Source organism: Pagrus major, chromosome 11 (genome assembly GCF_040436345.1).
Source record: "Pagrus major chromosome 11, Pma_NU_1.0".
Taxonomy (NCBI): domain Eukaryota; kingdom Metazoa; phylum Chordata; class Actinopteri; order Spariformes; family Sparidae; genus Pagrus; species Pagrus major.
This window is the reverse complement of record NC_133225.1, coordinates 32,772,202-32,786,671: the sequence shown is the minus strand read 5'-3', so window position 1 is coordinate 32,786,671 and position 14,470 is coordinate 32,772,202. Positions and strand designations below refer to the sequence as shown.

The following is a 14,470-nucleotide window of genomic DNA, read 5'->3' as shown; positions in this document are numbered from 1 at the left end:
ATCGACCAATTAACAATAGCCTAACTATCAAGCGAGTTTTGCCAAACTCTGTAGGCAGCAGGAAAAGTATCCACAGGCTAACTAGCTCTACTGTCTTATTCTGGACATAAACAAAGCTGGTGAGCCTCCGAAGCCCCCAAGCAATGTCTTTAGTATTCTTTGTCATAAGGGCTGCTGTTTAGATTCGTTGTAATGCTGCCATTTTAATCATTGGCAGCTAGCCAAGGTGCAAGCCTTCGTCAGTGGTGGACTGTGGTGGCTGTGACTTTATCCAGGAAGCAGTGCAGACCTGGCACATGTTGTACAGAAAACAATTGGTAGAAAATATTTGTTTGTTCATTTATTGGAAGCATGAGTCTGGAAACAGCAAGCAAACAGTCAAATACTGTGGTGCTTTATGGCAGATGATCCTCTATACGTTACCTGAGGTGTGTGTATGTTTATACAGATACTGTGTGAACTCCCTTCCTTTTACAGACACCGTAATAAGCTGCTGCTGTAAAAAATAAAAGATGTTCTCAGTCTAGTGAGCTGGGTAAATGAGGGTTGAAAATTTTTCCCAGCAGAAGTGTAGAACAGCTTATGTGCTTGGCACCAGCAGACGAGTTGTGAGGAGGGACACAGGAAATTGTTCTCCAACAGAAAGCAATTAATCCTGTTTCGAGGTCCTCTTTTGTAGTACACTTAATCTTAGCTGGAGGACAAATGATTGAAAACTGTAGAGAGGCAGAGTGTGTCTTTTATGGTTCATTTCTGGAATTCTGCGTGTGCATGACTGCGTGGGAGTGTGAGTCTGTGCGTGTTAAAGAATGAGCCGAATGTTAGTGTGAATTGTTAAAAGGATGTGCATATATTTAGGACTGATAAATGCAACTGCAGCTTAAGGATGATTTCTGTCATAACCATCAGGTTATAATGTAAATGTAGAGTCAAAACAACCAATCACAGGTGATGTAGCACTAACCTGTAGTCAGTTCAGCCAATCAGAAATAACAGACGGTAAATAATAATAAAGGTAAATGGACTTGGATTTCTATCGTACTTTTCCAGTCTACTGACCGCTCAAAGTAGTTAACAACACTTGTCACATTCACCCATTCACACACACATTCATATCCTGTGGCAGAGGGTGTGTGTGTGTGTGTGTGTGTGTGTGTGTGTGTGTGTGTGTGTGTGTGTGTGTGTGTGTGTGTGTGTGCTAACCTGGTCCTCCTCTCCACCTCCCTCCTCGTCATATTTGAGGATGTTGTCTCGGACGTCATCCTCCGGGTCAATGAGGAGCTGCTTGGCTTGACGCTCTTTATCCCTCCTCTTCATCCACATGACAAACAGCAGCACCAGCACTGCAGGACAAGTGTGACAACAGATGATAATGACACTATTTAACATAAAGGACAATTCAGGTTCAGTGTTAAAAAAAAAACAACCAACAAAACCACCCTGTCTACAGCCCAAGAAAGCCCAAAACGTTTAGTACACCTTAGCCTTGCCATTTTTACAGTAGAAATACGTGACTTTGGGATGGCACTAGAGAACATTCCATAAAATACAATTCAAAACAGTTTAGGTCAAGGGACCTTGAATGTACTTGGCAAATATGTTGGAATTCACAATTTTATGATGCAATACTTGCATACAGGTTGGTTGTGAAAGTGACAGAATCAGAATAAATAGTTTTGCCAGTGACAAGCAATTACCTTGTCCTATCAGTGTCACTAGAGGGATGCTTATACAAAGACCAAAAAAGACACAATTATATTCTGAGATAATACAAAAGTGGATTATTTGGCTAAAGTAGCGAAATTGAGGAAAAGTCAGGGAGGGGTCAGGGGAAAAAAGTCAGAATCAGCATCTGGGTCCTTGATAATCAACAACAAATTTCATTGCAATGTGGCCACCACATTATCTGAGTACATTAAAAGCTAAAATGCCATCAGACATAGCAATTTACTTTGTGATATCAACATACACTGATCAGACACAACATTAAAACCACCGACCAAGTGAATAACATTGATCTCATTTCACTGCAATGTTCAACTGAGAAACTTTGGTTTGGTTGGCTTGGTGCATAGTCGGCAATGGTGTTTGGGTGGCTGGTGCATCCAGACGAATGCCAGAACCCAACAAACACAGAGAAATCCACAAGTTTACTCAAGGTAACTGTGCGTATCATCAGGTCAGCGCTGCTACTTCCAGGATAGGGACGTCTGCGAACAAGACTAGACATATGGTGTATAAAACTTTAAAACATTACCACATCTGTGCACATTTGTGCCTGAGTCACGTCAAATTGATTTTCATCAGCTATGGCGGCTGTTTAATTTTATATTAACCACCAGCAAAGCGAGTTTGACCGCAGGATCATTTGAGTTTATTTGCCTTACTCATGTAGTGTTTATCCACCGCAAACAGCCAGATTACTTACTACACAAGGAGAGTGTGTGTGTCTGTGTGTTTAAATTCAATTCAAATATCACTATCCGGCACTCACGAGAGACTCAAGTTCTCTCTTCTTTTCCTCTCTCCTCTCTGTAACGTCTCAATGAATTAAAGGAGGCTACCTTTCTTATCCAGCTCCAGTCAGCAGTCAAGATTACAGTAACGTGGCATAAAGACTGACTTGGTCTCCTCCGTGGATCACTGCTTCAGTCTGCTCAATAAATGGAAGTGAAGATAAATCCTCTTTTTAATCCTGAAAGTTCTGAAGTAATCTGAGCTCTTCTCCCGTCAGTAAACAGCTACACATCAGAGCAGAATCTGATGTTTATACCTCAGGTCTGACTTTAGCCGCCCACACTGTAGCAGCCCCTGAGCAGCGGCTCCTCCCCACAAAAATAATTTTTTCCTTGCCCTTCAGATCGAATGTATGGGTCAAGTCACCATTAGCTATCATACCTCTTGAAAATGACATGTGAGTAGCATAGGGGAGATAGTGGCATAGCAGAGCCGGCCCTTGGCATAGGCTGTATAGGCGAAGCCGTCATCCGTGGGGGCGCCGCAAACGGGGGGAGAAAAAAACAAACAATTTTTTACCAGTGCTATTACTTATATTATTTCGAAATATTATATAAGCCCACAGCAACTTAACTTCATAGCAAAGCCTATTAAATAATGGAGAGGGCTTTTTTCTGGGTTCCTGGCTCGTTGCACTGTACCTGCCGTCTGTGAGGGTGGGGGGCGAGGTCAAGAGGCGAGTTGCCTGAATCTGACCGGACCGTGACCCCAAGACCAAGAGAGAGATTTATTGATACTGTAGCAGAACCACAATGTCCAAAAGACTGAAACCATGCGGCGCCCAGGGAAGGAAAAGAAGGAAAGAAGAGGAAGAAAAACGTGAAAAAGAAAGAGGTACAGTAACGTCAATGTGATGAAGTGAATGAAATGAATAGTTTAATGCATCGTAGTTACCGTTGTTGGAGCAGAGTGTTAACTTGCTAGATTACTTCGGACGATAGTAGCATTGTTTAATAATCCGTAAATAGCTGAGTCGACGTACGTTAATGTTACTCCCACCTTAAATTCATGAGGGACATTTGGAAAGTTAACGTCAGGCCTGTTCAGGTGTTATTTTAACTTGTTGGCTGTGTTTTCCTGCTTGTGTGTCAGTTAAAATGCTATTAGTTTTCCATCCCCTTTATAAGTAATAGGGTAGTTGTAAGCCTTTGGTTTATTGTATCACAGTTTATGTTTGTTAAAGTTTACATCAGTGTTAAAGTGTATTACTGTCAATACTCCATACTCCATATCATTCATAGGCTATATATATATATATATATATATATATATATATATATATATATATATATATATATATGTATGTATATATATGTGTATATGTATATATATATATATATATATATATATATATATATATATATATGTGTATGTATATATATGTGTATATATATATGTGTATGTGTGTGTATATATATATATACACATACATATATATATTAATTTCACTGCACTTTACTGCTTTTACTGCTAAGTAATAGGGTAGTTGTAAGCCTTTGATTTATTGTGTCACAGTTTATGTTTCTTAAAGTTTACATCAGTGTTAAAGTGTATTACTGTTAATACTCCATACCATTCATAGGCTATGTATATACATATATATATATATATATATATATATATATATATATATATATATATGTATATGTACACTATATTGCCAAAAGTAATCACTCACTCATCCAAATAATTGAAATCAGGTGTTCCAATCACTTCCATGGCCACAGGTGTATAAAATCAAGCACCAAGGCATGCAGACTGTTTCTACGAACATTTGTGAAAGAATGGGTCTCTCTCAGGAGCTCAGTGAATTCCAGCGTGGCACTTTGATAGGATGCCACCTGTGTAACAAGTCCAGTCGTGAAATTTCCTCGCTCCTAAATATTCCACAGTCAACTGTCAGTGGTATTATAACAAAGTGGAAGCGATTGGGAATGACAGCAACTCAGCCACGAAGTGGTAGGCCACGTAAAATGACGGAGCGGGGTCAGCGGATGCTGAAGCGCATAGTGTGCAGAGGTCGCCAACTTTCTGCAGAGTCAATCGCTACAGACCTTCAAACTTCATGTGGCCTTCAGATTAGCTCAAGAACAGCGCGTAGAGAGCTTCATGGAATGGGTTTCCATGGCCGAGCAGCTGCATCCAAGCCATACATCACCAAGTGCAATGCAAAGCGTTGGATTCAGTGGTGTAAAGCACGCTGCCACTGGACTCTAGAGCAGTGGAGACGCGTTCTCTGGAGTGACGAATTGTGCTTCACCATCTGGCGATCTGATGGACGAGTCTGGGTTTGGCGGTTGCCAGGAGAATGGTACTTGTCTGACTGCATTGTGCCAAGTGTAAAGTTTGGTGGAGGGGGGATTATGGTGTGGGGTTGTTTTTCAGGAGCTGGGCTTGGCCCCTTAGTTCCAGTGAAAGGAACTCTGAATGCTTCAGCATACCAAGAGATTTTGGACAATTCCATGCTCCCAACTTTGTGGGAACAGTTTGGGGATGGCCCCTTCCTGTTCCAACATGACTGTGCACCAGTGCACAAAGCAAGGTCCATAAAGACATGGATGAGAGAGTTTGGTGTGGATGAACTTGACTGGCCTGCACAGAGTCCTGACCTCAACCCGATAGCAGAGGCGGGCCGTACTATTAGGCAAACCAGGCATTTGCCTGGAGGCCCGGGCCCAATACAAGGCCCTTTGGGGCCCCCGAAATGCCCTCTTTATATTTTGTCCCCATATTTATTGTTTTTATAAAAATCTCTTCACAATAGTAGCATCGGGATGTCTAATTTGATCAATTATTCATGTTTTGACGGTCTTTCTGCCAACCGTGCACCCCCCTTCAGTCTGCACTACATGGACTATTCCATGTTACGCATCACGCTCATCACGCTGCACGTATGCGGAAATGATTATGGCGTAAAATCCAAAACAGTAAATAGCGGTAAGAGAGAGAGAAGAGATAAATAGAGAGAAATGAAGCGAATATACGAAAGCGGGTCACAGAAAAAGAAGAAGAGGGACCAAAGGCAGGAGTTTATTTCAAAGCTGCCAAAGCTATCAAGCTTTTTTACAGGAACCGCGGTGGCAGCGCCACATTCAGTTAAATATTACATTACTGTAAATAATGGTCATTTCTTTGTGTAGTGCATATCACGCACGGCCCTGTATGAAATAATTAACAGTTGCATGAAAGCTAAGGAAAATATTTGCTTCTGGTGAGCTGGTAGATGTCTTGAAGAAGGTGTATTTGGATTGCTCAAGCATAGCTTTACCAGTATATAGCTCTATACCACCAGATAAATCAGTCTGCAAGGTATAAACTGCAAGTAACGAGACAGTCCTTGTGTCTTTCAATCTTTTTTCTTTTTTTAAATACATCTTTATTTAATCCTGGAATAACAAATGTCAAGTCTTTACTAATATTGTATAACCAAGGTCATATGAATCTTTGTTAAGAGTTGAAGAGTCAAGATTATCTTGTCAGTGAGAACATGCATTAGTCAGGGGCTGAAGAAGATCAGGAAAACTAAACTTGAAACAAATTCAAATCTATTTGCACACATCCATGCCTTAGGACAATATGAGAGTTTGCAATATCCATAGAAAAGGATGTTTAATCCAATATGGATTACACTGGCCGAGTGTGATGGAAGAAAGGAAGGATAGTGACTTTTGTTCATCCCTTGTATGGAGTATCTCATTATGCGATATAAGGTACATTAGACTGGTAGATGCAGGGGCCCCCAAATGACAGCTCGCCTGGAGCCCCCATATGGCAAAGTTCGCCACTGACCGATAGAACACCTTTGGGATGAATTAGAGCCGAGACTGAGAGCCAGGCCTTCTCGTCCAACATCAGTGTGTGACCTCACAAATGCGCTTCTGGAAGAATGGTCAAAAATTCCCATAAACACACTCCTTAACCTTGTGGAAAGCCTTCCCAAAAGAGTTGAAGCTGTTATAGCTGCAAAGGGTGGGCTGACGTCATATTAAACCCTATGGATTAAGAATGGGATGTCAGTTAAGTTCATATGCGAGTCAAGGCAGGTGAGCCAATATTTTTGGCAATATATATATATATATATATATATATATATATATATATATATATATATATGAAATATATATATATACACACACACACACACACACACACACACATACATACATGTATATATATACACACACACACATATATATATATACACATATATATATGAAATTAATATAAAATTTATATATATTATTAGTCTATATTAGTCTTATGAATAGCACACACCAAGCGTGTGTTTTTTTATTAAAATGTAACATCCAGTGGTCACATATACTTCTCTTCTCTCTTCAGATGCACTTTAAAATATTTCACCACCACCCCCAGTGACACAGTATCAGGTGCTCCTGTCCCCTCTACCTCAGCACAGCACTGACAATATTCTTTAATATGTTTGTGCAATACCTTATTCATATTGTATTTTTCATTTATCACTAGTTTCTTTCTTCAGTTTTTATTTGGTGTGATATTTTTGACTTAAAAGAAATAAAATCTTGAATACATACATGCAGTTTCTGTGTGAGTGTATGAAAATTGATTGTGAAATTGACTGCGATGCAAGGGGGCGCCAGCTAAAATCTGCACCAAATTGGTCAGGGCCGGCACTGTGGCATAGCATCAGACTTATTCCAACTAATTGTGCAGCCTGAGAATTCAGAGTAGGACTGAATGGTGTCTATCAAATGTGGTAATGAAGTAAGTGTGTCAGTTGCCACAGCTAAAATGTCATCTGCATAAAGCATTAGTTGTCTCCAACTCCCCTGTTGCCATTTTTTATCATAGTACTAACAACTAATGTTTTGAAAAAAATATATAAATAATAACAGGATCAGAGTGCAACCATGACGGCTCCATCTAGAGAGGCCAAACAATGGTGAAATAACCCTGTTGGTTATTGCTGTGGCCTTAATATGATATCTTAACCAACTTAGATAAGTATGGACCAAACCTTAACTGTGATAAGGTGGAGAAAAGAAAACCCATTCAACCTTATCAAAGGCCTTTTCGGTGTCTAAGGACATGGCAGCTATTGGCATATCTTTTGACTGGGTCAACCACATTAAATGTATCAGTTTTTTTTTTTATGTTATCAGTAGTGGATCTTTTTTTTCATAAAACCAATCTTTACCCCCTTGTCAATATTTTGCAATCCAAACCGAGCAGTCTAATGGGTCTAAAATAAGATGGATATGTTAATTTTTCAATTGTTCTTAGGAATTAAAAGCTATTAAGACTCATTTAAACATTGGTGGCACCTGTCCCTTCTCAAAAGCCTCCTGATACATTATAATACTATTCCACACAAAATCCGTTATAACTAGTGATTTCTCAATTTTCATTAGTAATAAAGCCCTCCTAATTTCTCCCTCAGTTATTGAAGACTCTTGCTTCTCTGCTTGATCAGAGAGTAACTTAGGCATATCAACACTAGAGAAGAATATTTCTGGCTCCTTCTGATCATTTCTGCAAGGCACTGTCGATGTATATCATTTTTCATAAAATTGTTGAAATACCTTGTCTATATCTTTAGTTGAGGATACTTGAGTATCACCCTATTTCATGGCTGAGATGTTTGAAAGGTCCTTCTCTTTAACTTGTCTAGCTGGTATTTTCTAGGTTTTCTCCCCACCTTCATAAAGAGAGATATTCCATGAAATAAATTACATACAAACTCACAATAAAAGATCATAGTTTAAAAATAATATACATTATTGTCTTACAAAGAGACAGCTGTACATGTGTCTCCACAACTGGCATTGGTAGCGCGTAGTGCTTAACCTTATGTTTGACATACAATTTCTTAATACAGCTTGGATTTCACTTGCACTATTCGATCTTTTCTTCTCAAGGCATCATCATAAGCTACCTGAAATCTCTGAATGCTTGCTTTTCTGTCGTTTGTGTGCAGTATACAGTGGTGTACAGCATGCTCTGAACAGAGGCATCTTCACTCCATCTGTTCCCATGCTAAACTTGTGTGAAAGCATTTTTGCTTGTGCATACAACTTGCGGCATTGCCTATAAATGTCATCATCATCTGTCATTTGTTCTGTAATAAAATGTCCAAGATATTTAACTTTAATAGCGACCCCAAGATTATTATCAGACAATTTGAATTCGATATATGTATCGAGATATCTATCTATCTATATATACATATATCTCGAGATGTTACTTATTTACACCATATTAATATTTAGATTAATTACATTTTTATTTGACATACCGGTCTTACATACTGGTAGACAAATCTAAATGTGGGTTAGATCCTTACACTCTTGAAACTCATGACACTCCGGCGTATAGTCACTGTCACACCTGAACCATATCTCTTGCTGCCAGTAGTTCCTCAAAGGATGCTTATTGGTTTAATGTTGGTGGGTTCGACCGCAAGCACACAGCTTGAAGCCTTGCGTGATGGATTTGCAAGATTACATGATCAAAGGTAGGGCAAGTAGTAAATGTTTTCCATATGGCCTGCCACAACAACTGCAGAGGTAAAGTACAAAATGCCGAAAGCTTCTGATGTCAGCTTTAATGTTGTATACAAATTTCATTTTCATTTTTTTCAGGTTGTGTAAGCAGAAAATACTGTGAGAAAACACTAATTCACTAATCATTTCTTCACTTTTATTTTTATATTTCCACTGTTGAAATTTAAGTGTGTGTGTGTGTGTATGTGTATGTGAGGCTCACCTAATAGTATGATGATACAGATGAGGATGGCGATGATGGCTCCGGTGCCCAGTCCAGCAGCAATAATTCGCTCCATGTCCACACAGTCTCCATGGTGATCACACTGGCAGACCTTGACCCTCAGGTAGGACGTGTTGGACATGGGCAGGTTTCCAGAGTCTGTGATCATGATGGGAACCTTGTAGATCCCGCTGGCTAGAGAGCCGATCCGCAGTCGAAGCTGGGCATATTCACCTAGAGTGTGACATGAAGATGGAGGAATATAATAGAGAAAAATAAAAATAGAAATACAGAAATTGAACGATACGAAAGCATAGTAATGCCTCACTTATGGACTCCATCCTCCTTCACATTCAAGCCACTCAATTACACTGGGAGCTGCCCAGTAATGTTAGAGTCTATTAATGGTAGTCACTAGAGTAGCTGGGGGTTCTTTGCTTTGCATACGCATTTCAGCAGTATCATTCCAGAGCTTCAAACCATATCTTGTGGTCTTCTTCAATGAATGGAACTTGTTCAGTTGCCATTATACAGCCTTAGTGTTGGTTTTCATCTGTCTTTCATCTGTCTGCTCACAGCATCAACAGGGAAGATGTCAACGATCATTGACCAGGACTCAGTGGAAGCCTGGACACCAGAGACTATCTTGAACAGAGACAGAAGTTACCAACTCCACCCACATATGACTGCTTGTTATCATATGATTCCACATTCCTGTATGTGATGACTACTGAGTCAGTCCCATTGGCTGAGGAAGACTCTAAGCTCTGGATAAAGCTTTGACTATACTGTACTGTAATTACTTGAGTATCCTTTTGGCAAAATTGGCAAAACTCAAAGTCTCGTCTTCAGCATGTCTCAAGTCAACTTACAGGTATTTATAATTTCAAGTTGAGATTTAAATTTCAAGTCAGGATGTCTTCTAACATCCGATCTGAAAATCTTCAAACTTTGTTTTCAAAACTGTATTAGCTGTCATTTTCACAAAGCTGAGATCATGTCCTTTCAGTGCAATACAAATACAATTTTAAATAGCTCACTTTAGTGATTTAAGTCTGACTCAATCCAAGCCAAGTCACAAGTGGCACCCTTCACTGAAAATGATTTACTTGACCTGAAGTTCACTGGACCTGGAGTTACAGTGCATAATGAGGAAAATCAAGTCTTTCTGGAGTCTCAGGACACGGCAAGACAGGGCCTGTTCTAGTCTGCTAGATTAGGTTGGGCTGGTAGAAATAATAGGTGGGCAACTTTGGCAGTATAACCCATAGGTCTGAGAAACTGATTAGCGGCCCAAAGGTTGCCAGTTCAAATCTCTGACTGGATGGCAGAGTCAGACTATGCAAAATGACAGCTGTCAACTAGAGGGTTGTTGGAATAGAGGGGTTAATTCTTCCCTGAGTATCTTAAACCATTCACCCAGGAATCCATCGTTGCCTGCTAATTTGCTTGATTCTAATCTGCTAATTGCATCATCTAGTTCCTTCTTGGTGGCATTAGAAATTAATTTATAATAATTTTATTTTGTGCCGCTCTTATAGATGGTAAGTGAATTGTGAATCTAGTGAATTGAGAAATTCTTTCATGTAATATTCTTCTTTTGCAGGGGGCTGTGAATATACATTTTCATAGTAATTTTTGAAACCCTTTTCTATTTAATGTTCATACAGTAATTGTTTCATATGGGGGTCTCTAATCTTGTCTCTAATAATGTATTGTAGCAGAGGCTTGCTGGTTAATCAGTTACCGCAAAACTGCATTTCTCTATTCTGTGTCCATCAATGTTGTGTCTATTCTAGAGTATACAGAATGAGGTGCAGAATAGTATGTGGGGGGGAAGGAAAAAGGGGAGAAGGTCTCTCCATACATCAAATATCCCAAGCTTGGTTAGCCAGGTACTAACAAGTCTAGATAGCTGGGTCCTATTTATCTTATTGTTAGTGGTATCAAGTTTAACATTTTAAATCAAATTGAAATCTCCAAATAAGGATTCCTACATTCTTCAGAGCTATAGTCTCAAATAACAACTTTAAAAACCATTTATCACTACTAGGTGGTACATAAGCATTGACCGAAGTAACCAAATTATATTTATATCCAAACTTCTTTAATTTGTCATGGTTTTGGTAGGATAAATGTGTTTCCTGTAAATATATCACTTGAATTTTTCTTTGTTGAGCAGGTGAGCTCCAGAAAGAGAGGGGATCTTTCAGGCCCTCCAGTATTTTGATCCCACTGGATGATTGAAGGGAAAAACCTCTTATATGAAGAGGACCCTAACTTAGAAATGACTTTTAAGCCTAAGGTAAGGGTTTCAGTCATTCTAAATGAGTCCACCATTCGAAAAGAAAAGTTCACACCCAAATCCCCCAGTAGTCACTTTGTTTTACACATAGACTCAAAATGCTGGACACCAGTCAACAAAATTAGAACATTCCTACTGGTTGGAATATAATTTTCCTGCTTCATCAGGCTTTAATCAGAAGGTCTTTGAAATTCTTGCACCTTCTCCTTTGCCTGAGGTCCTGCTGTCATGTTGCTTCTCTGGATCCCCGACTTATGCTGCAACTCCATTGCTGTGCTGAGCCGTGACTCTGGCGCCATGTCAACTGCTACAGGTGCAGACATCACCTCCATAAATTTGCACTTCTCAAATTTCTCCCTCACCTCCCTCACATTATTGTACGTTCCAGTTACTGTGTCCTAATGAATCTGCATCCTGGTAAACGGTGTCTGGAACTAGATGTCTCTCTCCTTTTATACTCTTTTAGCGGATCTCTGTTGCATAGTCCTGATGGAATGACAGGATTTGGTTTCCCAGATGAATTTTCTTCTTCCACACCTCTCTCAAGATTCTCTCCTTGGTAGTAACTTTCAAAGAGTTCACAATAATGGTTCTTGGCATGGCCCCATCACAGTTGGGGTGAGCGAGTGGTGCGCTCTCTGTATTTGCAAATTGAAGGCCTCCGGCAGGGCAAGTTGGCATTTAAACAGAGTTTCCACAAACTTGATTACAGACTCACCCTCTACCCCTTATGACACTCTGTACATGCAAATGTTATTTCTCCTGGATCTGGATTCTAGATCCGTGAGCTTTTCTTGTAGAACTTGTTGTAGTTTCAGGGAGAGGACTTTGTTTGCCTGCTGTGAAACTATCCAGGGCTTTTTTCATGTAGCACTGCAAAGCATCTCCGAATTAGTAGAAATCCTTTTTCATTTCTGATTTCAAACTTCTTATTTCCTTGCTGATGTTTTCTAGGCCTGGGCGGATCTCAGCCTCACTTGCCTGCCTGGTCTTGTGTTTTCATGGCGGTCATTGTCTTCAGTGCTGCAAGCGGGACATGCTTCTTCCATTTCATAGTTCTGTGTTTTTTGACTGGTTGTTTCAAGCTTTCTGGCCCTTTGCCTTCTTGTCCTTGCTCATATAAGCAGTTTTGTTCTCCTAGTTTTACATTTTCAAGTTTTCCACAGAGTTTTCCAAGCTTGACTATCAGGAGCTCTGATGTCACACTGCCTACACTGCCATAATGTAACCTGAACCCCCATAACATTTTTCAGTGGATCAGCAGCTCTCAAATATAATTAAAACCTACTCAAGAGAGATTTCTCGCCAAGGCCAATATTTAAAAATCTAGAAGGTAGTCTTTGGATACACTTCTAGAAAAGTCTAGTATTTTTTTCTTATAAAAGGTAGTAGTGTGGTATCTGTGTGTGCACATGGGTAGGGATCTGACAGACATGGATCATTCTCCTAGTCTGTCTTTTTCCCCTATATCAGGTAAATTAGTGTTTAGCAAATAGAATGCTGATGAAATTCACTAGTAGGCTCGCTACATCTGGTCAAAAACATCTCTTCCCTCTGAGATTACTGTTTTTGTACATGATCTATGTTGTTATGAAATCAGAACCATCCCTCTCAACATGCCATGCAGCCGACTGCTGCCAGTGGTCCACTTCATAGCTCTGTGTGTTTGTACTTGAATGGAATCTCTGTCAGCCACTCCCCCCATTACTTGTTTCTGCACTATGTAATTTCAATGAGAGGGTGGGATCATAGTTGTGAGTTTTGACTGTAGTCAACACCTAGATTGCGTCAGACAAATTGTTACAGACCTGGGATTTGTATGGCACTGGTGTTGCAACTAGAAATTGTGGGGGGCACCAAATCACACAAAACACAGATTTCTACATAATGTTGCTTTACTTTTTGATTGGGTGGGTAAGACGTACATTTGGGTGGGCTGAGATCACCCCTGCTCATGCCTAACTCTTACCCCACTGCAAGACAAAGTTCACTTCAGTGAATGAAGATACATATGAAAACTTACTCTCCAACACATTATTCATTATTTCACTGACCATTGATGCGACTCAGTGTCCAGTTACGCCGTACATCTGATGGACGACTGGCCAACTCAAAGGCAAATGGTCCAGCGTTAGGGGTCAGGTCAGGGTCACTGGCTGTAATGTTGATGGCATTGGGATCTGGCCTCTCACACATTTCCACCTCAGGGGGGAATACGTGAGGTGCATTGTCATTTATGTCCAGCAGGTACATCTGAAGGGTGCCTGTCCCACTGGCAGGCGGGATACCTGCACAGAAAAAAAACATGTTCAATATTTTATTCTGTTCTTTACTAAGTTAACTTAGCAGCGACAATGTACAACACATTTTTGATATGGCCTTAAAATAATGAGATATATCGCATTACAAAATATTTGTCTCAATATTTTGAAATCTCCTCAAAAGCACTTCATAAATGCTAGGACTGGGTGACTAAATCAAATATTACAATATTTTTGACCCAATAAATCATTATTGAATTATTGTGCAGATGCTTTTGGTACTTTGACAAAAACAGAATGAGATTTTTGATAAATAATCATCAGTAATGTGGATATAATGGCTAAGTGGGTAGAGACCAGTATGAGAACAAGTAGAACATTCTGGTAAGGACAGAAAATGACATCGATTTACTGTAATGCGGCCTTTAAAAACAGGCAAAGACAAAACTTATGTCATAGTCTGATAATAATGACACCATATAGTCTCATGATGATTACAATATAATATCTATATATTCCCCAGCCCTAATTGCACCAAATATAGGTTAAGGTTATTTACAATTTTTTGTAATTTGATGGAGGCCACAAGTGATGCGCAGGTTGAGGAAATACAGTTGAGGTGAATTAAAACAAAGTTAAAGTG

At 39.7% G+C, this 14,470-nt stretch overlaps 1 protein-coding gene across 1 annotated transcript in view; it reads right to left on the bottom strand.

The window, feature by feature from the left end:
- LOC141004533 (cadherin-2-like) overlaps positions 1–14,470 on the bottom strand; it is a 124,303-nt gene that overhangs the window by 17,443 nt on the left and 92,390 nt on the right. Inside the window, exons 12-14 of the mRNA XM_073476073.1 lie at positions 13,621–13,854; positions 9,262–9,495; positions 1,204–1,343 (exon numbers count right to left, since the gene is read on the bottom strand). Coding sequence (XP_073332174.1) covers positions 1,204–1,343; positions 9,262–9,495; positions 13,621–13,854 — 608 coding nt within the window. The remainder of the gene's footprint in view (positions 1–1,203; positions 1,344–9,261; positions 9,496–13,620; positions 13,855–14,470) is intronic.